Source organism: Haliotis rubra, unplaced genomic scaffold, assembly GCF_003918875.1.
Source record: "Haliotis rubra isolate DU_JTF1 unplaced genomic scaffold, ASM391887v1 Scf880, whole genome shotgun sequence".
In the NCBI taxonomy this organism is placed as follows: Eukaryota; Metazoa; Mollusca; class Gastropoda; order Lepetellida; family Haliotidae; genus Haliotis; species Haliotis rubra.
The window spans coordinates 265,374-293,357 of NW_025767613.1; the positions used below are offsets into that span (position 1 = coordinate 265,374).

Below are 27,984 nucleotides of genomic sequence, written 5' to 3' on the forward strand. Positions count from 1 at the left end.
ATAGTATCATTTGAAGAAGCTCATTTTTATACCCAGTGCACAGGAAGCACAAAGTGGTGTTCGGGTGGGTTCCATCAGACCTGCTCTGCAAATTTTGGTCTTGTCACATTTTATGTGCATGATATGCCATTGTGTTTATGAATGAAAACATAGTAGCAAACTTACTGCAGGGCCTGTTGTAACAAATTCTGGTCAGTAGATTCACAGTATGCACAGCTTGCTGTCTGGAAGAGATTAGTGATGACTGTCACCTGTGTGTTGTAATTACGTTGTACAGCCAGCCTTGTCCCACGTTGCTTGCTAGGCCTGAATCACAACTGTTGACCACAGGTACCTGCTGATAGCTCACACATCACACCCTGACACAACTGTTCACCACAAGTACCTGCTGATAGCTGACATATCACACCCTGACACAACTGTTCACCACAAGCACCTGCTGATAGCTGACATATCACCCCCTGACACAACTGTCCACCACAAGCACCTGCTGATAGCTCACATATCACACTCTGACACAACTGTCCTCCACAAGCACCTGCTGATAGCTCACATATCACACCCTGACACAACTGTCAACCACAAGCACCTGCTGATAGCTGACATATCACACCCTGACACAACTGTTCACCACAAGTACCTGCTGATAGCTCACATATCACACCCTGACACACCTGTCCACCACAAGCACCTGCTGATAGCTCACATATCACCCCCTGACACAACTGTCCACCACAATCACCTGCTGATAGCTCACATATCACACCCTGACACAACTGTCCACCACAAGCACCTGCTGATAGCTGACATATCACACCCTGACACAACTGTTCACCACAAGTACCTGCTGATAGCTCACATATCACACCCTGACACAACTGTCCACCACAAGCACCTGCTGATAGCTCACATATCACACCCTGACACAACTGTCCACCACAAGCACCTGCTGATAGCTCACAAATCACACCCTGACACAACTGTTCACCACAAGCACCTACTGATAGCTCATACATCACACCCTGACACAACTGTTTACCACAAGTACCTGCTGATAGCTCATACATCACACCCTGACACAACTGTTCACCACAAGCACCTGCTGATGGCTGACATATCACACCCTGACACAACTGTTCACCACAAGTACCTGCTGATGGCTCACATATCACACCCTGACACAACTGTCCACCACAAGCACCTGCTAATAGCTCACATATCACACCCTGACACAACTGTTCACCACAAGTACCTGCTGATAGCTCACATATCACACCCTGACAAAACTGTTCACCACAAGTACCTGCTGATAGCTCACATATCACACCCTGACACAACTGTCCACCACAAGCACCTGCTGATGGCTGACATATCACACCCTGACACAACTGTTCATCACAAGCACCTGCTGATACCTGACATATCACACCCTGACACAACTGTCCACCACAAGCACCTGCTGATAGCTCACATATCACACTCTGACACAACTGTTCACCACAATCACCTGCTGATAGCTGACATATCACCCCCTGACACAACTGTCCACCACAAGCACCTGCTGATAGCTCACACATCACACCCTGACACAACTGTTCACCACAAGCACCTGCTGATAGCTCACATATCACACCCTGACACAACTGTCCACCACAAGTACCTGCTGATAGCTGACATATCACACCCTGACACAACTGTTCACCACAAGCACCTGCTGATAGCTGCCATATCACCCCCTGACACAACTGTCCACCACAAGCACCTGCTGATAGCTCACACATCACACCCTGAAACAACTGTTGACCACAAGCACCTGCTGATAGCTGATGCATCACACCCTGACACAACTGTTCACCATAAGCACCTGCTGATAGCTGATGCATCACACCCTGACACAACTGTCCATCGCAAGTACCTGCTGATCGCTGACATATCACACCCTGACACAACTGTTCACCGCAAGTACCTGCTGATAGCTGACGTATCACCCCTGACACAACTGTCCACCACACCCTGACAGCTCACATCACACCCTGACACAACTGTTCACCACAAGCACCTGCTGATAGCTGATGCATCACACCCTGACACAACTGTTCACCACAAGCACCTGCTGATAGCTGATGCATCACACCCTGACACAACTGTTCACCACAAGCACCTGCTGATAGCTGATGTAGTATCACACCCTGACGATCTGTGTATCTTACAATCATAGACAGAGTAGTCCTCAGAGTTCGATCAGTACAAGATAGGGAGAGGTTGTTTGTGAAGTTTCACACACAGTATGTCTTATCTCGGCAGGATGATGATGATGATTCTGATGATGAAGACGACACAGCAGAACTTCTGGCAGAATTGAACAAAATCAAGAAGGAGAGAGCAACAGAGAGGGCCAAGATGGTGAGATGTGTTTGTAAATCATTGTTGCCTGGAAGTGTAGAGAGCAGGTTTACGCGGTTATCATTTAAACCAGTTTCTGTGTTTCATAATGTTATCCACACTTCAGGTACATTCAAACACTTGACAGGGTTTTACCTAAACCTGCCCAGGCTCATATTCATCAGCATGCCAGCAGCAATTGCCAGTAAATCCTGCCAGATGGGATTTCAAAAGTTCAGAATTCATGTAAATGTTGTTGAAGCCATGTCAGTGTTTTCAATGTTGCTCATTGTTCAAACCTCAATGTGACTTGTATTCATATTGATGACAGAACCAAACAGGTGGAAGAGGCTTACTTTAACATAATTGCGTGCCATGTTGATGTACCTCTTTAAGTAATCTCTATCTTAAACAAAACATTTTTTTGCCCAGTTTGCCTGCAAAGTTACAATCCTTAAAAAATCTGTACTGGCTTGGTACTAGTATCTGTAACTACAAATAGCTGAAGTCCCTAAGTCTTCAGTCAGTTTATGAGTTGTAAAGATTTTACACTCAGAAACATGAATACAGACATTGATGAAACTTTATGTATGCAACAATAAATAGAGTTGAGTGAGTGAGTTAAGATTTTAAGTCACACCGGCAATATTTCAGCCATATCGTAATTGATTGTCAGACCAAGCAGCTGTTTTTGTATTTGTTTCTATGAAAGTAAAAACAAAAGTGTCTAGGTCACTGTTGAGCGCTATTCTTGCCTGATTTCTTGATGCTAGCCAGCATGGTAACTCTGCCACAGACAGCTGCCATGTTGTGGTTTGTCACATCTTGTCCAGTCCATTCAATATACTGTATATATTTTTATGTTTCTGAATCTGAATAAGTCCTCGTACTTAACCATGCGAGGAGAGCAAAGAAAGCTCTTTTACAACTTCACTCTGTTGTTCCTATGCTCGGTCTTGTTCCACCGACTATTTACTTCAAATTATTTGACTCTCAGATACAACCGATTTTACTGTATGGATCTGAAATGTGGGGTTTTAAAGAGTATTATACCATAGAAAAAAATTCATTTGCTTGCCTGTAAAAGTTTTAAATGTTGGTTTGTCAACACCAAATGTTATGGTTTATGGTGAATGTGGGAGGTTCCCATTGTACATATCATCTTATTGTCGTTGTTTAAAATATTGGTGTAAAATAATTAATATGCCTGGAACATCGTTTACCTAAAAAGCTTTCAATATGCTTTTACATCTTGATTATCTTGGAAAGAATAACGGACATCTCATATTCGCACCTTTACTATTTAGATATGGTTTTGGTTGTATTTGGTTATCACAGACAGTTGGTAAATGCAAATATGTTTATTAAACAGTTTTGTATGCTGGCTATTGATATGTTTAAGCAGGAATGGCATTCAACTATTAATGAAAGTTCTAGATACCATTCATATCAGTTTAAGTCGTTGTTTTGAGCCAGAGTGTTATCTTGCTCACCTTCAATACAGAAATATTGCGTAATGCTTCTATACGGTTTAGATTAGGCCTTAATGATTTATTAATTAACCGCGGAAGATATGTTTCTATGGAAAAAACCCCAAAGATTATGTCCATTCTGTTTTATTATTGAAGACCTAATTCCATTTTATGTTTATTTGTCCTGTATATGAAAATCTAAGAAATAAGTATCTACCGCGAACTGTCTTTATCTCAAATCAACGTTAATCTATTGTCTTCCTTACTTTCCAGCAAAGAACCTCCAAAACAACACAAAGTTGCTCTATTTATCTACAATGCATTTTGTTAAGAAAAGAATTGATAAGTTAGGAAAATTGATTATATATGCCATTGTTAAGATGTATCTCTTTTGTATATGGGCCTATGGCCTTTCATACAATAAAAATATTGAATTGAATTGAATTGGTTCCAAGATGCTGTTATCGATGCCCATCGATCTGGATTTATAGTGTGTCACTTTAATGAGTAACTATGGTCTGTCATAAACCTCCCTGTCACACTGTAATTACTTATCTATAGAAATGTACAAAACAATGCTAAAAGCTGCTAATTCAGAAGACTTGCATTAAGCCACTGTGTCCTGAAAACAGAATTAAGCTTTTGTTTACAAACAAGAGAAAAGTTGGGTCACATGAAATGCAAATTAACTTAAGGCATTAATGTCATGCTAAGTCATCATGCTTGAGTGCGAGACAGGGCTTGTGTGGCATTATTGTGGGGAACGATGCCACTTATTTCATACAGGTTTTGTGTTGATGATTAAAGGAGTATTGTGTGAAGTTGCTACGGTCGACTTGTGAGAAATGTCTTCATGTTTTATTCAAATGTGACTTTTCTATCTGTTGCCAGGAATCTGAACGTAAACAGGAGGGAGGAAAGAACTAACAGAGAACATTCTCCGTGAAAATCCCTCATTAATAAAGATGGAGAAAAACCTGTAGCAGATTTTAAAGTAAAAGAAGGTATGGTTAATCCTACACTTCAGCATAGCTGCAGGATTTGTGATGGAACCGAATACTTTTAGACCTCTGCTTTCTTTAAAAGAAGCATTGAAACTTGTTATTTCGTTGCATTTTCTTAGTGCATATTTAATCCTGAACCTCCTGTCTTCTTTAAAAGCAATCATTTTGAGAACGGTCATGGATGATATTTTGAAATGTAAACTGTGACCTGGCCCACCATAGCAGCAGCCCTAAGGCAGGTAACCCTACAGTGTGTGAACGTATCTGAACGCTGCCTATGTTACAGGTGGGATGATGACGTGGTCTTCAAGAACTGTGCCAAAGGGGAAGAGGAACGCAAGACGAGGGGCTTTGTCAATGACACACTCAGATCAGAGTTTCATAAAAAGTTTATGGAGAAATATGTGAAATAACAGACTGTGTTACAAACTTGGATAAAGACTTGTGTTGCAACACTTTACATGGCTGATGAAACAAGAAATGTCGCTCATCTCGGTATTGCTGTTGTGAAATGTGGTTACGATGTTAGTTGTCTGCAGACAAAGCAACCTGTTGGTACTGTTTTCCTGATGAGGGTGATGAGTGGACAAAAGGAAATTCAAACCAGATCCCTGGCAGATCAGAAGCCATGTTCGTTTGGGTGTTGACAAACAGCCATGTTTCCCTGTCCAGGGGAGATAATCTGTACCTTTGTCATTTCTATCCGAAGGTTACTGTTAACATGTCGCCACCAGTGGAGGGGAGTGGCTGGGTGTCTTGAGTATCGTCTTCTCAATATTTTCATTGCATCTCTTAGGGACAATGGTATTGGGGGCGGTGATGTAGTCTGGTAGTTGAGGCTTTGCTCTTCCCGCCTTTGAGCCAGGTTCGAAGTTCCCACATACGGGTACAATGTGTGAAGACCATTTCTGGTATTCCCCACCGTGAAATTGCTGGAATATTGCTATAAAGCAGCATAAAACTAAACTCACTCACTCACCAGTGATATTGACATGTGTACTCAGTTACGATCAGAATTTGTTTCACTCTGTGACTCACTGGATCGGAAATGTCTGTACATATATCGTTTTCATACCTCTGTTTTCACCATGTCACATAACTATCAAAGAATCATCAATGAAAATGTCATATTGTTTTTAAGGGTAGTATATGTACATTTACTTACACATTATTATGATGCTATTAATGTACTAGTTTCTGTGGAAGGTCTGAACTTGAGCGCGAAAGTACATGCTGTTGATGAATATTTAGTTTACTGTGTCTTCAATGTCGCTAGGATCATCTGTGTCAAATAAATAAAGTAAAAACTTTCGTGTAAAGAGTTGTAATGTTGGTTAAAATATGATTTGAACGTCTAATGATAATTACTACATACAGTTCAAGTGAAGTGGGGTTTAACTTTGCATTCAACATTGTTGCACTAACAGGTGTGTGGAGTGATGATCAAGATTGTTGCACTGAGAGGTTCTACTACACTAACTCAGAATCACTTGCTTGCTGAGCCAGTTACGTGTGAAACATTTGGCCAGATGAGACATGTGAAATTTGTGATTGGATGAAATGAATAACGTTGCTATAGAAGTCTATGCTAAAACATTTGGTTTTGTGTAACCTAGAGCGACATGACTCCATGTGTGTGTGCAACATTCAAGATTGTGCATTTAGGAGGTGACATGCATATGTGTAGCGTGTGAGGTGTGACGTGTGAGGTGTGTGTGACTGGTTTTGTGGAGTCAGCCAACAGATACCCTGTTGCAGCATTACAGCGATATTCTGCGCAGACACAGTACACTGACTCTGACCCAACCAGTTTAAGTAAATAACCACAGGCCTAGTAAAAGTCAGTTGGGCCAATAAATTTCTACAGTCACTAGCTAGTGAATTTTATGGGATCATTTTGTAAATATATCACTCTTCTGACTTGTTAAGTTATAATACACTTTCAAATCATGTACGATTATGGCCTGATAAAAATATTCATAATATTACCAGCTTAATGATAAAACCCATGTCTACATTCAAATTGCGGGCGAGTGAATTATTTTGTGGGCTAACTTTCAAGCATAACTAGCCCGACTGGCCAGCAAAATTTGGAAACTATTTCTCACACTGGCGCCAACCAGTACTTGTTTTGGTACCACGAGCTCCAGGCAAGATACAGAGTACCATCCGCTCACATTATTGGTTTGACAAGTGGGGGACCGAACCGGAGACCTTCCACTCTGTGATGAGAAACTCTCTACTCCAGATCACAGAGGCAGGGGAAGCAAGTACAGACCTGCGGTCCTCCAGGCCCCAGACTCCATGTTGCTCAGGTTGAGGTCTTGTGGGATTGTTTAAAGCAAGCTGATACCTGTTCTTTGTACTCCCATGATAACGTTTTATCCAGCCATTAAAAATATGAAACATTTATACTTCTGTTCATATCTTTGTCAGAAATATGTATTGATAATCACAGACATACTACTTAATAAGTGATGCAGAACAGATTCGCCAATACTGAGCTGGAACAGTTCTGTCTGCACATGATGACATCAGACTAGAAGTGCATTTAGCTTCTCGCACGCAGCCTTATTGCAAACCCTTTTCACACGTTTATGGAGAAATTACTCATATCTTAATTGTTTTAGAGATATCTGAAATTGAATTAAAGATATCTCAAATAGAGATAGTTTACATATGTGCATTAACATTCATAATATCACGAAATGTATTAAGAATATGATGGAGGATATTAACGTTATCTTGGAAAGAATTGATGATATCGTAAATTTGATATGTTGTGCTTTGTTTTTAACGTGATGACTTTGGCATAATGTGCACAGAGATATTTTCAAGTGTAATCCTAAATACAACGTTACATTTGACCACTTTCTCTGCTTCTCTATGTGTATTTCCGTGTTCTACGGGTGCCCTCCCTCGGATAGCCCATGACGCCGAAGAAATAGGTTCGACGACCAAATGGGTAGAAAGTAACGTCCATTTTTGGCTGTTCTGGTGACAGGTAGGACCTTGGTATGGGATGCTGACAAAGAAAGGTGGTGGGACAGGTTAGGGCATGGGGACAGGATCTTTTTGCTGGGTATGAGGGGTCTTCTCCGCCAAATGTTACAGGTATCCCTTGAAGGCAATGAATTTATGGTTGACATGATGGCCTATTTGGCTGAGGCTGTCAACTGCAGACAGCTATGGCTCGTCGGGTGAAGGTGGCAATGATAGCTTGTTTGATTTAACAGGTAGTGAATGTACTGGTCCGTGTGGGTGGGTTTGCGGTAGACGGTGGTGTGGATGTGTGGATGAGTTGGATATCGAGGAAAGCTTAATGGTTTTTTTCTGTTTCCATGGTGAATTTGATTCTATGGCGTTGTATGTCGAAATGGTCCAATAACGCTTCGGGATCCTGGTCTTTGTCAAGGATGGTGAAGGTGTCATCTTCCTTTCTGTACCAGTACAGGGGTTAGAAGGGTGAAGATGCTGTAATCATTGGCTGCATCTTACATTGTTATCTTTGTTATATTAATTCTACGTATTAAAATCTTAACTGTTACATAGTTTACTCTGACTAAAACAAAAACAAAACTGAAACTTTCTTCAGTTGAATTTACTTTCAATCTGAGATGAATACATGAAAAAGTGAATATCGGCAATACCGGAAAGTCTGGTCTCAATGACCAATCAGATTGTCACTTGTATGTGTAGCAGCCATAAAATGCTGGGATTCGAACCATGGACCTACCAGCAGGCACATCAACGTTGAAGTTTGAAATATTATTAACGTTGAAAATGGGTTGTTCTGTGGTTGTATATGAAAGTTTTTTAGACGCAGATATCCGACGTGGAATCAACGCTGAAGTTTGACATATTATTAACGTTGAAAATGTGTTGTTCTGTGGTTGTGTCTGGGAGGTATTACGCTTTCCTGTAAATAGACTCGCACTTCAAACTACACTAAAGTAGCACCAAACTCATGCATCCAGCTAAAATACCCCAAAAGCTACCTGCAATAAACAGTGTCCAAACAGAAATTGCAGTAAAAATATTTACCTGATAAAATACTTGGTTAAAATTCCACATTCAATATAATGTTCATTTAAGTTTTATGTCAGTTGGACGTATAATTCCAGTAAGAAGAAAAGAGTATTCCAAATTAAGAAAAACTATTTACTGTTGTATTGTTATCTTGAAAAGGTGGAAATTGTCCCGAGAAGACATTTTGTCTGAATTTCAGCTATAAGACAGACCCCTGAATAAACAGAATGCAATTACTTTCACCATGAAAGGGATCCAAGATGACCAGGAACTATACCTGAAGACAACACATGAAACAAGTCACTTTTCATGAAACCTTTATGAACACACACACACACACAGAGAAACGTGGTTTAATGCATAATGTAAAACATCACACATGACATAGTCTGTAGGTGATCTCTGTTGTGCTAATAACACAATATCATCTGCATATACCATTAAACTGACAATTACGCCACCAATTTCAATACAACAGTTCAGATTTTTCAACACAATTACAACTCCAAAAACACAATTATCAGCTCCTCTTCTTTTTGCCACTCCCTGCCTGGCGGTCAGGTGGATACTTCAGAAACGTTCCTAACTCTTTCTTGAAATTTGCTTCGGATGCATTCCCATCTCATTTCCATGGGATGGGACACATTCTGAAATTTTATATTTAAAAACATGAATAATTTATATGGAAGATATATTGTCTTAAATGATTCAAGTATTTGTTTAATCAATCACTTGAAAGGTTCATTTCACTGCTGTAACTTGGCATGTGAACACATGAACAGCATGAATACAAAATATGACGAAAAGTGTAAACAATTTATATTTTCAACTAAAGGAATGGAAGTTTTCTTAAACATTTTCAAAGAAAATCCTCAGTTGCAAGTTGATTATTCATTTAGACTATGAATTAGGATGAATTAGACGATGCTTTACTGTCATATATTATTTGCTATGGTCATGATGAAAGTGCTGCATTTGGTAATTAATTTACCAGAGATGATTGAATACAACCTTGTATTCTTAAAAGAAAACTTGCCGTTTTGCCCATCAACATTCATTCTTGACATCAAATTGTTTGACATTGTCCTGCAAAACAATGGAAGATTGTTGTTATTGTGTCAGATTTAGTTTTCTTTAGAGATTCTCGGAAACGATTATTTCACATTAAATAGGAGTTGTACTGATGTAGCAATTTTGCTAACAGGAGTCATACATTGTAACAAAAGCCATTTTACATTAAATAATAAGAAAACAAAATGGGTGGTGGTTCACAGGTCAAAGAACAAGTCTACTGTGGGAGGTCTTCCAACACCATTTGTTCCCAAACACAAGGAAGTATGGATTATGGAGTTCTGAAAACAATAATGAGCTCTCATAAGTATACAATATATCCCTATTATCTACTCTTTCTCTCTCTTTGTCATTTTCACACTCATAAAACATAAATAACTTCTTTATAATTCAGAAATGTTTACACTTAATCTCTTATAGGAACGCTTAGAAAATCTCTCATATAATGAATTATGTGTGCCTATAATATCATAACTATGCTTCTCTGAATCATGAACAATAAAATAATGAGATAAACCTCTACACTGCCAGAAATAATCTATCATATCCTGAATAATTAGACATTGAATAACATCTCTTACAACTTCAATCTACACTCAAAGAGACTTAAATGTACTCGTAAACAAACATCGCTGGCACACGCAAATTCTTGGAAACATTGTATCTCTGACTCTCAATTCCAAGAAATGAAAGTCCTACTTTATTTGACCAAAGGGGTGACAGGTGGCCAAAACATATTGAAATGTAGGTCATACACTGAAAATAACTCTGATATCAAACACTACAAATATACACCTTCTCTCTAATATACTCGATAGATGATCTTGACAAGGGAACATGTACATAAAATGCTGATATCTAACAATACCTGTTCTCTAAATAATGGACTCTTCCAAATCTCAGCATGTTTCACTGCACACATTTAAATGCAAATCACAGGCCCCCACTGCGGGTCAGAAAATCGATAAACTAGGCCCCGGTTTAGAATCAACACCCCCTACTATATGTATTGTATATAATGTATTATATAGTTGGGGGTGTTGATACTAAACAACTTAACTAGTTTATCGATTTTTCTGAATCCCGCAGTGGGGCCCGTGATTCAAATAATGAAAAACCTACACTTTGACAATAATAAAGAAACATCATATTCAAATTCTACAGCTGACCAAATACCCGAAGGGTGTGTCTCCCAGCAATAAACATCTATATATCTCTATAAATTTATGACTTCTTTCCTCTCGCGTCCTTTCTCGCATCCAGCTCTTTACGGCGAAAAACAATATGGCGCCAAGCAAGGGAGTGCTCATTAAACTAAACATCTCCGGGAGAAATCATTGTCAAATTATTCTCTTACAAGATCAACCTAAATATATAAATGAAGATAAAGACCAAATATTATCACCAAAAAAGACCAAAAAATATCACAAATATTCAAAACAGGTGGTAATGAAAGAGCATTATCATCTTTCTCTTAAACTTTGTGGTGGATATACTGGAAACAAGTGAAATGTTAAAAACTTGTTACCTTAGTATTGTTCCTTTTATATGATCCACAAAATTGCTGCCACCCAGTCTTCGAAGATGAGATTTCTGCAAATTCCATTAAAGTTATATCTTATTTCATAATTAAATGTTCCTTACTAAATTACTTCTTTTGTATGTAACATTTTAACCTTTAAGAGACATGAATCATCACATCCCTTCCAAACAAGTGTAAGAATGAAAGTCTGTGGGTGCAGTTTTGGTAATTGTCCCATCAAAGAATCATTAGTGAAGTTACACATTTTGTAAATAAATAAAAGTTCAAATAAATTATATACAATTTCATCCTTAACAAAGACTTTCACAAGACATTTTGATGTGAATTTTCGTTGCATGATCTGAGAAAGATTTCCTTTCGCCATTCTCCAGCCCCACCCCTCCCCCAAATAATATACATATGTTGACAGGGTTCAGAGCGTGCTCAATGCATAATTTACTGATAGATCTATTCAAACGAACAAATGTTCATAATAATGTGATGCAATATAAAATGTTGATAAATTCTATTCGATTTTGAATAGCTGCCCTTAGGGACCGTTCATAATGTATGGCTTGGGGGTGATGATGATTTTTATGGAGAAGCATGTACAATGTGAATTACCCTCCCCCTCTCCCCTTCCCATAATTTCTAAGCATCATATTAAACATAGTGCGTGTGTACAAAAATACTGCCCCCCTTAGCTCCCCTGAACAAAATGGGTGCCCCCCCTTACAATCACCTTACGTTGAAAGAACGTTGACAACTAGACGAATCTCGACTAACTTTCTTTGGTCGCATGATAAACGTGTGAATCAACGTTTATGAAAGGTTGATCAACCAAACAACCAAAATTCAACGTTGATTAAACGTTGAATCAACGTTGTGTGCCCGCTGGGTACTAATCCGAATTTGGACGCCTTGTCCACATGAACAAAGATGTTAACCCCGTCAGCAAGCTGACAAGGTATGGATGTCATCTGTGGGATGATTCCACGTCCTGCTACATATGAACCACCCCAGGTGGCCACAGCAGTACCTGGTATAGTCACCCCTCGCACGGATACCATCTGTCAGTACCTGCGTTATTTCTTTTAGATTCTGAACAGGAGGATCTCTAGTTCGAACCTGGTGTCTAAGATAGTCTCGCAGATGTTCGATGGGGTTCATATCGGGGCTTCCTGCTTGCCATAGTAACGTTTCCTGTGAGGAATGGACGTGGATCGGATGATGTTCCCTCAGTCCGGCAGCCCGCAGACTCCATCTCTCCCATTTACGGCGCCGTTTGGTCATGGGATTGCGTCTTGTCAGATGAATTAAAAATGATAACAAATTACAGAAGCCACATACACTCTGAATAATTGTGGGAATATACCGAAATGCGATCCAGCGCTCGGTGTACTACGCAGATACGATGTGAGTCCTCCAAATTAAGGTTCCGTTTACTGTTTTGTTCTAAACTGGTTTTATACTTTACATACAGTGTGGTCCGGTGGGGTAGCCTAGTGGATGAAGCGTTCGTTCGTTACGCCATAGACGCGGGTTTGTTTCCCCACATAGGTAAACGATATCTAGCCAATTTTCTGGTGTCCCCCGCCTTAATATTGCTGGAATATTGCTTAAACGGCGAAACTTTACAATAGCTGTAATTTAGTTCTCTCCATTGTATGCATTGCATACTATATTTGTATATTTGTATGTGGGCCGGAGGCCTTAAGACTTGACTTGATTCCCACATAAGTAAACGATATGAAGCCAATTTTCTGGTGTCCCCCGCCTTGATATTGCTGGGATATTGCTAAAACGGCGTAAACGTAAAACCATACTCACTCACTCACTCACTCACATACGCTGTGTTTCCCTTTACTATGTCCCACAGAAAGCAGAATGTCTCTGTTTAACAATCCTTAGACTGGTTCTACTGTGCTTATCTCTGTGTTTAGCTATTTAGAGCACCCTACCAGTGTTCTGACACCGTGTGGTGACATGAATGGGTACCTGGGTACCTGGGTCCCTGCATAACGATACTGAGGATATCTTGACCAACTGCTTTTTGATGGACATTAACTGCACTGTATCTCATCTGTACGTGCAAACAGGAACACGATAATTAACAATTATGAAAAGCAGTTCATGGAAATATCCAACCTATTTCATCTTTCCATTGCCAATGTCAAAACCACATATTTTCCCATTGCCGCCTATGGTGATGTTAGATGTCATTGCCGCCTATAGTGATGTTAGATGTCATTGCCGCCTATATTGATGTTAGATGTCATTGCCGCCTATAGTGATGTTAGATGTTTAAAACAGTAACTGAGCCCCCATCAGCTGTCACATGTGCATGCATGCATAATCTGGCCATAAAACAGCAATAGAAACGAAACAATTGAATACCGTAACCATATTTCCCCGAGTACATGAAGCAAAACAGACCAACCCCACATAGTGTCACCCAACTGCAGCCACATTCAACATCAGACATTACATTAAACAAAACACAGTACTGAATATTAGCTTTGGTCAGCTTTAATTACTGGATGAATGCACATTTAAGAAACACAAAGTTCTTACCGTAATTAGCCAATCACAGCTGCCAGATAGTTCACTCTGCACTGAAGGCTTGTAAAACCGAATTTTACTTTCTCTAGGGCAAATGGTTACAGCACTCCTGGGTATGTCTCTATTTCTCCAGATGTATTTCTGACTTCTATGTATAAACACGAACAGTTTGAGATCATCCCTTTTATATTAACTTTGAATATATACTCAAAGGCAAACGTTAGAGTAATCAACACATTTGTTTATATAAATGAGACAATTTTTATAAAGCAATTTAATATTCTTTAAAAAATACACTTAAGCCATAACCCAAAGAGGACCCTGTCGTTTCTTTTAGTTTTGTGATTTCACGAAGTTATGGAAAATGGCATAAAACACAAATTTGAAGAATCTGCGCGCATTTCACTATGCCCCGTTCACTGAAAATGAAAGATGGCGAGCCATAGGAATGCTTGAAACCGGAAAACCCCAGCGCAACGTTGTATAGCATTTTAACGTGCACAGGAACATCATATACCGCCTTGTGGAGACGTTATTAAGAAAACGCCGTCGTTGCAGACCGTCCCCGAAGTGGACGTTTACCCGTAACCACGTCACGCAACGATCGTAGGATTCGAACCGTCCATCTGCGCCAATGATTCAAACTATCCACAGTGACAGCTCGAACAGTTCCTGGTGTCAACGGGAATTCGCCGGCGTCTGGCTGCACACGGAATACGTGCCAGACGACACATTTTGACATTACGTCACCAACGTCTACGACAGCAGTGGTGCAGATAACATCTGCTGTGGAGACCATCTGATGTCGCTTGGGTGGTTCAGCAGTTCTTGGCGCAGCACAATGTTAACGTCCTTCCCTGGCCCGCTAATTCCCCAGATCAGTCCCCTATCGAACACGTCTGGGACGAGATTGAGACGTTGGCCACATCCCCCAGTCACGCTTCAGGAACTCCACCAGGTGCTTCCACAGATATGGAATGCCATTCCACAAGACTTCTTGCGACGTTTGATTGGCTCTATGAGGCGCAGGTGTCTAGCATGCATCAATGCTCATCGTGGACATACACGTTATTGACTGTGTGAATTTCATTTTGACCGCTCTCTAACTGTGACCTCATTAGCATGTGTCCACCAGAAAAGTTTAAAATGTGCCATTTGCAATCTTATTGTGGAAAGATTTTCTTCCAATATTAAAAAAAGTATCATCATAAAAATATCAGTTGTTAATTCACAAACCTAAATTTAAGTCAATCAGAATCGCCTTTGCGTTGAGTATAGTTAGTGAAAAGTAAGACCTACCATTCATGTTAATGTTACTATGTAATTTATCTGCAGGATGAGAGAGAGTGCTGTATTAATGGAATACTGCTGTAAACTTGAATCAGGGGATACTGTGCTGCAATTCGGCAGGGTTCATGAAACCGTTTTCGAAAGTAAAATCACTGCTGTAGGAAGAATGTATTATTAAATATATACTTCTAAATTTCTTCCGTTTTAGATAATATTGAGAAAACTTTCTCAATTATAAAAAAGCCATGAAGAAGTTTCAGAATAGCTGTCGTCAAACAGTTAAGGATCATAAACTGTCAGTAGCCAACAAATCTCCAGGAGATTAAAGTTCCTTAAAAATGCCAAAGATGTTCTAATCCCATATCCGACTGTGTTGTTTAATCCAATATTGATTACATGTAATTTTTCCAGTGTCTTGGCTGCTTCCTCTATAGCAGAAGGAATCAGGAACCTAATAACACCAGAGGAATCTCCTTACGAGGGGCGTTTTGGAAGTTGGACATTTGTGTTACACAAACAATGTCAGCTTGTGGCAGGTGTGGCACTAGTCATAACATCAGGTTGATACGTGTCATAACATCAGGTTGATACGTGTCATAACATCAGGTGACACGTGTCAAGTTCAGACACAACAATACCTCAGATATGATGGTTTCATTCAGGGTGGTCACAATCATGGAATATCTCAGACATGAACAACGCGCTGTAATGAAGTTCCTCACCAAGAAGGGATGCAAAGCAAAAGAAATCCATGATCTCATGTAAAGTGACGGGTAAGGATCATCCTGACTATTCCACAGTTTGTTGTTGGTCTCTACAGTTTAAAAGGGTAGGAGTCTATGGACGATGACCCAAGGTCAGGAAGGCCTTCAGATGCTACCCAACCAGAAACCGCTATAGAAAGAGGAATTTTGTCTGACCCACGAATAAAAGGATCTGAAATTTTTAAGGAATTCCAAATATCAGCTGGAACTTTTTGAAACCATTAATCATAATCATCTTGGTATGTCAAAGGTATCTGCAAGATGAATACCTAGAAACCTCAGAGCAAAAGATCGCCATCAGAGAACTGAAAGTTGTCGACAACTTCTGGATCTCAATACTGCTGATGAAGCTGGATTTCCCTTCTCGTCTTGTGACAGGTGATGACATATTGATCCGCCACTGGGACCAAGAAACTAACTTGGAATCCATGCAATGGAAGCACCCCACTTCTCCGCCTCTGAAGAAGTTTCGCACTCAACCATCGGCTGGCAAGATAAAGGCCACCATATTTTCGGATGCAAGAGGCATATTAATGACTGATTATATGCCAACAAAAATACAGTCAATGGACAGTGTTACGCTACTTCAATGATAATTGCAACAATCTGTTTGCCAGAGACGCCGTGGGATGTTAACGCGTGGTGTCTCAACTTTTGCGTAGGATATGTGAATATCCGTGAATGTGGATTCGAACAGTGAAATCAACCACCCTACAGCCCAGATGTAAAACCCAGTAACTATTTCTTGGGTTGGGTATTGCGAAACTGTTCGTATTGCGATTCTATATTGTGAAAGTGTAACAGATGGGTTAAGGTAATGAAATAACTGTTTCCTTTGAAACAATGCCAGTGGCCATTGTCAGAACTCAGATGTGATTGTACAAGAGAAATGTTTCCAAATTGAAGACTTCTGCTTTAAAGTTTGGAACTCGAGAAAACACGTCTGCAGTGGCGTCCGCCATTTTGGTTTGTTTATCCTTCATCGAGTGCCGGTACAAATCTAGTTTTGTATTTATATGGTTTTAAAATATGACCAATAAACATTCTCAAAACTATTAATGTATAATAATATAAAGGAAATACAAATGTTATTAGTAGTTTTGACTATATCACGATAATTACTGATCGTATCGGGTGAACCGGTTCGCATAAAGTGTACCGCAATATATCTAACGTGTAGTTCGAATTGCAATATACCGGTTAACCGGTATCATCGCCCACCCTCACTATATCCTGTTCGGAAAATGAAATCTCTTTGATGGAGATTTTGCTTGACAACGACATTAGAATATATGTCGAAACGTCGCCTTTCACTGAATAAAGAAGTTGTATATCCATAAAAATACCATCATCAAATGAAATCTGCCCTATGTAGAAGAGGCTTCCAGAATGACGATTACATAAATGCTGCCTCAGAGGTGTGGTTGGAGGGCCAATCTGCAGATTTCTATAAAATTGGTAATAAGAGCTTGAAGATCAAATGGAATAAGTGTCTTTAGGAAAATGAAGATTTTTTGAAAAATAAAAGTGCAAACAAATTTCGGCGACTTGGTCTTATATTGAAGTTGCAAAATATATTGAACGCATCTCGTACATCACGCACAAGTAAAGATTATTTTCTTGCATTATAAATAGGAGAATGGATACTTTCCTTGAAGATAAACATAATCATAGCAGAATACAAAGTGGGTTCACAAATACCCTAACACTGTCAACAATATATTTATTTTACAAGGCGTTTGGACATAAATACTTTACATGTGAACTTTATAAACGTACCACTTAAGACTGTTAGTTCCTATAAATATTTGAGCCCAATCAGAACACGTTAGTACAGCATTTACTACAGCATTTATACCAATAATGCCTTTACGATGTCCCACAATCAATCAACTCAGCAAACCTCAACATCAATTCTAAATTAATCTACCCCCACTGTCACACTCATTTGTGAACTTGTTTCTGTAAACCAGGAACTCGCCTTTTGCAAGAACGTGTATCGAAAAAAATCTGACCAAATTTTGTTCACTCAATCAACATGCTGTACACAGTTGTAAATAATAGAGAAGCATATCCTTGATGACATACGTCTTTAATGAACAACTAGTCGTACTATTTACATGTATATACTTGAAAAATATACAGAAATATTTACACTGATTGGTCTATTCAATCTCTTCGTATACATGTTCATTGCTCTCTGACACACTGTTGTCTGCAGTATCTTGAGGCTGAAGGTAGCCATCACGGTATCCTGTTTCATCACTGGCTCTGTCAGACCTGGAGGGACAAAGTTAAGTTACCGGATTGAACGATCATTACTCGTCGTCGTCTCCGGTGTCTTTCGCTGCCAAGAAATGTATCTCTTGGTACGTTAGAGTTCTTTAACGTACGGGGATGGCATTTACATTTGGGATCTGGAAACAAACGAGAACTACATGCAGGGGCGGATACAGCTTTTGGGGAAGGGGCGTGCACACTATTGAGAAAGGAGGGGTGCACACTTCATTTTCACCCGAGTGTCAATGGTCATTTAATAAACTTTCAGGATCCGCCTATGACATGTTATTTAAATTTATGTATCCATGAAAATCAATACCCAAGGAAGTTTCATGTACGTGCATTTCCGTTCTCCATTAACGTGTAGGCCCGTGCTAAATATTATATATTTTGCATGACACCAGGCATGCGCATTAAACATGCATTATCTTTTCCTAGGATACATTATAATTTGCAAAACAAGCCCAGGTTACGTAATAATTTTAAACGACCAGTCAGTATGAGAGGTCATTACGGCTTCAATGTAAAGTATACAAGTTCAGTATGTTAACAGAACCATTGTCCTTTGATCAGAACTCTTTACATGATGAATCTAAGACGCCGTTTATCAACATGGCAAACACGTTGAGTGTATATGATTGGGTAGATCCATTTCAATGACAATAGAAAGCACCTTATAGGCGTCAACCACGTGAACCTTGCGATTTTAAAGGAGTCTATTTTCGAGAGATTTTTCATTTTACAATTACCAAAGGTTACACGCAGGAACAAATATCAATCTCCATTGTGTTACTCTGCAATTGTAACCAAAGATGTATTACGGGCTCTTAATGAACTTTTGTAATTGTGAGAACAACACTTTCCATAATTATAAGTGAGCTCTGATTTCGCACTGGAAGCATGGACATATGTCTTTGAATCACCATCAAATGGTAACGAATAAACCCTAGCTGTCTAATAGCCCAGAAACGTCGTGTTGTAAATAATAAAGAAGTTGTAAATCCATACCATACGTTGTTATGTTACCTTCCAACTTCTAAATGTCCATCAAGTATCTAACGGAACATGTTTCTATTTATCTTCCTGTAGATTTGTAGAAACAAGGAACTGAATAGACTTTTTCTTTTGGGATTGATAGTTTACAGGTGTTTAAACAGAGATGAATATAGACCCGCGATATGTATATAGATTATATTATATAGCCAAACAAAACACATCACAGACATGTCTTTTTCTGTAATTATACCACATTGCTTTGTTGGTTGTTGGTCTCACGCCCCATTCTTTCAGGGACAGATTTCCGGTTAACTACACCATAAGTTGGGAATCTTGGGGAGCAACACAATGTGGACATTTGGAAGACTGATGCATCTCCAAAGACGTGTTGGACACTGATGCATCTCCAAAGACGTGTTGACACTGATGCATCTCCAAAGACGTGTTGGAAGACTGATGCATCTCCAAAGACGTGTTGGAAGACTGATGCATCTCCAAAGACGTGTTGGACACTGATGCATCTCCAAAGACGTGTTGGAAGACCGATGCATCTCAAAGACGTGTTGGAATACTGATGCATCTCCAAAGACGTTTTGGAAGACTATATATGTCGCATCATAGTCAGCGTAACGGCATTACGAGTGTATGTATACCATACATTTCAAACATGCTTCTTGCCATACCGATACTTTCTCCGATAAATACAGAAGTTATCAAACATAATTACCTGAGAACAAAGAGACAGATCAGTGTGACTATCAGAACAACAGCAAACGCTGACACAAGAACATATGTTGTCAGCACCCTTCTTCCGTCTCTTTCTGTTGAAGTAAACATAAATAATAAAACCACTGCACGAAGATATCACGTAGTTACATTTAACATACACTTGACACATGATGTGTCTTCAAATGTGTCAACGTGGAATTAACTGATTTAACATTACACGAAGATCTCCGTGCTGGGCGTGTGTCCTTCCAAACAGCGCCAGTCAAGTTCGGAATAAGCAAAATGTAATGTCTGTGTGGTTTCTCAAGAAGAGAAAAACAGGGTTCATTATATGAGCCACCATGACCGAGCGCGTTATTGGTTTCTTTGATAATTGTTTATTAATATAATTCATCACATCCTCGTGACATAAGTGAACGTTGTTTAATGTTAACCTGAAGAGCGGACTGTTGATTAAGTAGGTGTTTAGAGCTGATATTGATATTTTCACTTGTATTGGCAGAACTTGTAATGCAACTCATAGAAGATTCTTAGTGACTGGTTCTCATACTGTTTCTGACATAGCATTAGAATTATAAGCAACAATACCCATAACCATTTGTATCATTAACTGCAGTCCTGACTTTTCATTGGGTCCAGTTTGAAGCAGCAGCCACACTCGCTTCTCCCTGGTGTAGAAACACCCAGTTTATGGTGATGTCATCTTCTTCACATATGCATCCAACTGGTCATTTCTCATACAAAGATGGAATTAAATTTGGTTCCTTTAGCTCGGGACTTGACCTTCATTTCAAAAGGATCCTCAACACCGGCCAGCTTTGCAAACATCTCAAATCTCTATGCCTTCAGCATAACCAAGTCCATCTGGTGACTTTGTCAGATGCAGTCTTTCCTTTCTGTTGGTCAAGAGTTTGACCGCCATGAGGTCCCGGCACTTGAAGAATTATCTATGAGCGCATTAATCTACAGCCTACCTGGCGGAGTGGTGTGTCCCTTGAGGAGGCAGTCGTGTGTGTCGGCGGGACAGTACTTGCTGTAGTCACTGACGGGCCTGAAAATGTATTACACAGTGTTTAACATGTTGCCTTCTCAACAGATTGATTGAGACAATGTGCCGCGACATTAATATTGATGCTGCAATTTTACATCAATTTTCTAAAATGATGGGCTCGGATCTGTGCAGCCAAATATGAACGTTACTCCACGTAAAACCCTCCCAACCAGGGCCGAACGAAAACTCCCAATACTGCAAGGAGTACGGTAATATTGACCAAAATATAGAATGAAATGGACTCTGTGAGCTGGACTGTGCATGTATTTTGTTGCAGGCACATCTGTTGTAAACATAAATTTAACAAGTTTTATCATTCAATTTGTCAATGGACGTTATATGAAATATGTTTAAGAATTTCAAAAATGAAAAAGCTGAACAATATTATGTATTTGAAGTAATTGTGAGCAGCCTTCATCAGACACAAGGGTGATAATACCAGGGGTACACCGCTCATCGGCCCCAGCGTACGCTACCTGTCAGTACCTACCATTCCCTTCAGAAGTGGTTGACAGGTTTAATCGTATGATCTTCACGAGTCCCCCAGACTCACACATCTGACCTGGGATCCAGGGTCGTGCATGGTTACAGTGTATTGTGTCCAACTGATACACAGGTATATACATTCAGATACATTGTATGTGCAATTGGTTAATACTGTGTACTCGTGTCCGTCTGGCAGTGTCCACGACCAATACGCTGTCTTTGAGGACCAGTGCCTGTAGCAGGTGATGCTCACCACTTCCCCTTCGGTGTAGGTCGATGTGTCCGGTGTAAGGCTGACGGAAATATCACTGGGTTTACCTAAACATAACTGGAAAGTTTCACTTTCGCTGTCTCGTTTAAGGATGAAACACCAGGAAAATGACACACAGTTGTTTGTTTGATGCATCTATGACGGGTGAATCTATATTCTAATTATAATCATTGTCTGTGTAGCAGATATTCGTGTGTGTTTTAGAGGCAAACATTACGTACTGTCAACGGTACATCCGTTCAGGTTTTGGAAACCCTGAAAACGTGTGCACATAGTTAAAAACTGTCTTAAGATTGAAAATCGCCAAAGCATGGAATTTACCAAATGCATTGATTTAAAACGCATGTATAGTTAACAACATTCGTCGTCACTCGCCTCTTTCCGTAACCCCTTAAGAAGCTATCCGGCTTGTCCCGGAATAACACGAGTTGGTCACGAATGAGATAACAGACACTGACAGCAATTTACGCCTAAGCCGACATCCATTAGCCGTGTATGTGAAAAACTCACAGGTTAAAGGCAAAGGTTATAACACGGAGCGTAAGCAATGTTCCCAGTGAGTGAGTGAGTGAGTTGAGTTTTACGCCGCACTCAGCAATATTCCAGCTATATGGCGGCGGTCTGTAAATAATCGAGTCTGGACCAGACAATCCAGTGATCAACAAGAGGAGCATCAATCTGCACAATTGGGAACCGATGACATGTGTCAACCAAGTCAGCGAAACTGACCACCTGATCCCGTTAGTCGCCTCTTACGACAAGATAGTCGCCTTTTATGGCAAGCACATGGGTTGCTGAAGACCTATTCTACCCCGGATCTTCACGGGTCTGTTCCCAGCCACATAAGATGAAATAGCAATGGCGAAACTGACCTTGGATTTCCAGACGAGATGTAACCGGTTCCATACTCGTAGCTTTACCCAAACGTTTTACTGCCATGATGCAAGAGTAATCTCCCCTGTCAAGACACGTGACATTATCCAGCACTATTTGGAAGAAAGCAACTGACGAAGAGTTTGTTGTCACGGACCCGGTGACGTCATAGTGTCGATTCGTCATATTATGGTGTATTCTATCTTGGAATAAGACAGCTACGGTAGATCCTCCTTTTTTAAGCATGATAGAGTAGACCTTCTGCGTTCTCGAGCGTGTCAGATCGAGGCTACACCGTATGGTCACGTGGCGTGATGAATCAAGATGAATTGTTTTCGGATGGATGTCGAGTTGAATACAGCATCCTGGCATTAAAGGAATGAATTTGAATCATAACTATGTACGAGTAATATCATTAAGAATAATTACTATTTTCCTCTAATTGACAAACAGACCATGCATTCGAAGCTCGTTTCTATGAAATTACTAAACAGTAACTTCTGGTATTTCTATACCTATATATCCGTAATGGTTGGCAAATGTGCACATCAGGTACGGGAGCACGGGTGGCCCACCCCAGGAGTTGCCTCCCTTACACACGAAACCTTTGATTGTGTGGTTGAATCCTGGTTTGCCCTAGTTATATTTCTAGGTTTCTCAGCCACAAAACCGTGCTCGTGTGTTTCATTAAAGCAGATCGATGTTAATACCCACTCCTGTATCATGTCAGCACGCCCAGGTCTGGCTGAAACACTCTTCAAACCTGCCGTTAAACCAAACTCACATTAAAACATATTGCCAGTCGAAAACACTTACCTCCCCACTGAGCCATTAACGCACAAAGCATCACCCGAGACGATAACAACATCATGCTGTATGTACTGGAAATGTATAGTGCTTGAATACATGGCACATTTATAGCTGATTGTATAGTGCTTGGTGTCAGACCGCGAGCTGAGACTGCGGATGGGTATAATACCTGGCGTTATGACACACACCCGGAAAGTAGTCAGTTTCACAATTGAAACCAAAGAACTGCTCTGTTGTTGTGTGAGCCGTATTGGTGAAACAAACAATGTATTTTAGATACAGTCGCATAACTTGCACGACCCCCTCCTCCCACCCTCTCTGCTCGCTGACTACACCCCATTGACTTCCCTTCTCCCTCACCCTTTCTCACTTTTCTGTAATACATATTACGTCACGGTATTTGACCGAAAGCGAAAGCGAAAATAGAACGAGAACGGCCGCGCATGCGTGTTATTGATTCACTACATTGAACAAGGCAAGGAAGACCGCTGCTGCAAGATGTATCTACATCTAATCACATTGTATTCCTACATCTAACCTCTGTACAAATGACATGTAAGTTGTTGGCGTATATCTCACTGTATTAGATATTATCTACCATTGTCTTGATGCTTTGTTACGTAGCTTTTGACTTCAATATGTTTTCTATAATAAATGCTATTTTCGGTTTTGGTTTGTCAACATGTGTTTTCCACATATTGTCAACAGAAAACGCAGCGCGTGAAATAATTACGAAATAACTCTTTATAGAGACCTGTTTGGGATGTGAGTGACTGCATGTCAGTGTGATCTATGTGTAACTCAATGATCATGTAGGTCGAGCAGTTGGTCTGTGACGGGTGCATGCCACTATACTGCTATAGACACTATACTGCTATACACTATACTGCTATAGACACTATACTGCATCCATACTACCGTTGAATAGCAGTGTATTTATGAGCACCTGTTAGTAATATTTTCAATCCTGTGTTTATAAAGATTATTGTTTTATAGAAGACAAGGACAGAGGCTAAATTTGTGTGGTATCTGTCGATTGTTGTGTTTCAATCTGTCAGTATGTTGTATTGCAGGCTGTACCGTGGAGTTAACAATAAACCCGGAAGTGATTACACCTGCTGCTACTGCACCTGTCACTGTCCGGTGCAGCCTTAACGTACTCTCATCAGACATCGAGAAGGTGTATTCTATCATGATCAGAAGACGGGAGACTACCATTGCTGTAGCATTCACAGACCGCAAGACTAAGATGTGCGATGAAGACTGGAGGCCAATGCTGTGGTGAACTCCTCACTCACAACACCGGAAACCTACCTGCAGTTATCACTGTTAAATGTGACTTGTGATGACATTGGTGATTATACATGCATTATGGCTGTCAGAAAACAGTACCAGACTATGAAGATCACGGGACCAGACAAAGCATACCTGAAGACGTCAGGTAAGCCATGCTGGCTTAAGTTGAACAACCCATCATGCGATCAGATTTATATGACACGGTCGCAGCAACATGATATGACCAATCTAGATTGAGATATAGTAAGTTAGCGAGTTTAGTTCTACACTGCACTCAGCAATATGGCGGCGGTCTGTAAATAACCGAGTCTGCACCAGATAACCCAGTGATCAACAGAATGAGAATCGATCTACGCAGTTGGGAATAATGTTGGGAATTGGTTTAAAATCTCATAATTGATGATTGATTCAATACAACCGATCAATCATCGAAAATAATTGGTTAGCGTCATTTATCAAATCTTCCTGGCTGTGTGTGTTAATGCACTAAAAATCTAGAAAAAACATGTAGTTCTTTGGGGTTTTGGGGTAAATTGCTCAAAATGCATTTTGCAAATTTAACATCTTTAAAGGATGACCTGTATGTTAGGAACATAAATTTCCTGGAGTCTTTAAGATAAATTCCATCATGACTTGGAACGAGCTTGTAGTGCTTATGAAATGTAACAGACAAAACCAACCATGGAAAAAATATTGTTAATGCAAACAAGTGTTTCAGAATTGTTCTTGTTCGATTATGAGAAAACATGATCGATTGCTTGGTCGTTTAGTCATTGCGACCAATCTTCGATTATTTCAACTAATCGGAGCACCACTAGTAGAACCGATGCCATGGGTCAACCATGTCAGCGTGCCTGACCACCCGATCCCGTTAGTCAGATGGAGATATAACAGGAATGGAAGTGTTTGGGACGAATGGATAATTTGCAGATCCTTATCGCAGCTATAAATATAGCACATTTGATCAGAGTACATACTATACTTTGAAGACAACACTATTTATCACGAAGACAATGTCGAACATATTCCTCTCTTAACCCAACACAAATTATGCGTTTTGGGTCTTCCTGTCACATGCAGTCACACAACCATAGAACTGTACACAGTGGATCCATCATTCTGGGCTGTAGTAGCCTCTAGGACCGGGTAACCATGCACGGCACTCATAGCTAATATGCAGCGTCTGTTTCTCTTTTCATTTTTCTTTCATTTTCAGTGACTTTCTTGTCATGTTGATTATTTTTGTATTAAGAGAAAAGGCTATATATGGTGAAATATGATGAGGTACCTCAATATGAAAACTGTTTCAGGTAACTCCTGCCCATTCATCGACAGCCTCGTTTACCCGAGACACGCACACCGACTGGAGGACACGGTGAGGGATAACATGCTTCATGCTGGTGAGGACTCGAGTATCAGGTTGGGTATGGACCTCCGCGGATGACCCACACAGTTGCCAGCTCCGCAGATGACCACACAGTCGCCAGCTCCGAAGAAGGATGCACCTTAGTCACAGGAGGGCGAGATGTTCAATTGTTCAACTGTTCTCCACCATCGGGTTTCTGTCAGACCATCTCTGATATGTCGACTAAAGAATTTCTCGAGAAGGGTTCGAATCGATGTCCAAGAAGATGCGACAGGTATCCGCACTCTTCTGTAAAGTTCGCCTTACTGTGTTGGGTTCAAAACTATAATAAGCATCTAACTTTATTGATAACATTTTTCTTGGTTATTGCATAGAGCGACATTTCGTTGTAGATTCCTACATCGTTTTCAAGCTTAAAGGCAACGCCAACCAAGTACATAAACTCAGTGTGTTGTGACAAGCTATGACCCAGGCCTGGAATTGTTTAGTCCATCATAGACGCCTCTCGCTTAATATCCAAGAAGTATTTTGGAGCGAGATACATGTTTTTATTTCCCGCCTCACAGTTTTCCATAAAATAACCTCATAACGGACACTGTTAAAGAGTTCTGTTCAATGTTTGGACTAAATGTTTAGTGAGGAACAATGAAGAGTGTTCCACCCTCTTTGGGCATCATATCCCGACAAGCCTGTTTGTATGCATACCAGCTTTTATATGAGAGAGGGGCGGTGGGGTAGCCTAGTGGTTAAAGCGTTGGCTCGTCGCCGAAGACCCAGGTTCGATTCCCCACATGGGCACAATGTGTTAAGCCCATTTCTGGTGTCCCCCGCCGTGATATTGCTGGAATATTGCTAAAAGCTGGCGTAAAACTAAACTCAGTCAGTTATATGAGAGCGGATGAGCTGAGTGTAAGGTGAAACCATACTTCTATAGATAAGCCATCTGTATTTGTTTGATAGAAACACAAAGCATATCTCAATTGAAATTACTCAAGGGTCATTGTCAACATGATTTGGAGAGAGCAGCATCCGATGTGGCACAATTCATCATTAAATTGTTGTCTTTATGATGTACAATTACAAACATTAGTGTATACATATGTGTATATTTATTTCTGCAGATCCAAGAACCATAATATTTTGGGAAGAGGAACATGAAGACTTCTTTCAGATGGGTGAATTTCCTAAAGATCACACACAAGTACCCGGTATGGTTTTTCAAAGTATTTACATCCCTTGACTAAAATATGCGATTTCGAAGTAAAGTAAGCCTGATTGAATTTCCATGTAGTGACAGGCTGTGTTGCCTCACTGACATGGACATTTCCATTGTTAAACTATAACAACAAAGCTGATTTATAATATCTGAATTGTATGTGTGTGTTTCATTTAGGCGTCGACATGTTCTGGGTCCAGGTCCTAGTCTGTTTCCTCTGTGTGCTGACTGTGGGCGGAATCCTGCTCAAATACTGGAAGACCATAGGGTTTGTATATAGCGTTGTTTAAGACCACATCCCTGAGGCGTTCCTGCTACAGTGTTCTTCAATTCACATCTGGGGCGGTGGGGTAGTCTAGTGGTTAAAGCGTTCGTTTGGTCGCACCGAATACTTCGATCCGCCACATGCGGTACAACGTGTGAAACCCATTTCTGGTGTCCCCACCGTGATACTGCTGGAATATTGCTAAAAGAGACGTAAAACTAAAATCACCAATTCATATCATTCAGTATA

The 27,984-nt window shown here is 40.2% G+C and overlaps 2 protein-coding genes and 1 long non-coding RNA gene across 5 annotated transcripts in view; 2 read left to right on the forward strand and 1 right to left on the reverse strand.

The window, feature by feature from the left end:
• Positions 1-27,984, forward strand: part of LOC124263420 (spliceosome-associated protein CWC15 homolog) — a 41,641-nt gene that overhangs the window by 11,428 nt on the left and 2,229 nt on the right. The window contains exon 5 of the mRNA XM_046698052.1: positions 2,305-2,403. Within this exon, the coding sequence (XP_046554008.1) occupies positions 2,305-2,403 (99 nt within the window). The remainder of the gene's footprint in view (positions 1-2,304; positions 2,404-27,984) is intronic.
• On the reverse strand, positions 20,109-23,893 carry LOC124263421. 3 transcript variants are annotated; one of them, XR_006894839.1, is made up of 5 exons: positions 23,599-23,893; positions 22,782-23,147; positions 21,892-21,956; positions 21,076-21,152; positions 20,109-20,193 (listed from the first exon to the last, which is right to left on the reverse strand). XR_006894839.1 is itself a non-coding variant. In XM_046698053.1 (4 exons), exons 1-4 carry the CDS (start codon positions 23,651-23,653, stop codon positions 20,170-20,172), a joined length of 522 nt encoding a protein of 173 aa, XP_046554009.1. In that variant the 5' UTR covers positions 23,654-23,893; the 3' UTR covers positions 20,109-20,169. The 3 variants fall into 3 exon arrangements, 1 of the variants encoding a protein (XP_046554009.1); XR_006894838.1 differs by having other exon boundaries at positions 21,643-21,956; XM_046698053.1 differs by lacking the exon at positions 21,892-21,956.
• LOC124263422 lies at positions 24,032-27,733 on the forward strand. Its single transcript, XR_006894840.1, has 5 exons — positions 24,032-24,147; positions 24,666-25,033; positions 26,199-26,528; positions 27,376-27,462; positions 27,648-27,733. It is a non-coding gene; the product is annotated as an uncharacterized LOC124263422 (long non-coding RNA).

Excerpts from the sequence above, each read along its gene's own strand:
- LOC124263421 (XM_046698053.1), bottom strand. The coding sequence starts at position 23,653 with ATGATGTTGTTATCGTCTCGGGTGATGCTTTGTGCGTTAATGGCTCAG. Across the intron at positions 23,148-23,598 it reads GTTAATGGCTCAGTGGGGAG|GATGCTGTATTCAACTCGAC; the intron begins GTAAGTGTTTTC and ends CTTTAATGCCAG. Across the intron at positions 20,194-21,075 it reads GGGACACACCACTCCGCCAG|AAAGAGACGGAAGAAGGGTG; the intron begins GTAGGCTGTAGA and ends TTACTTCAACAG.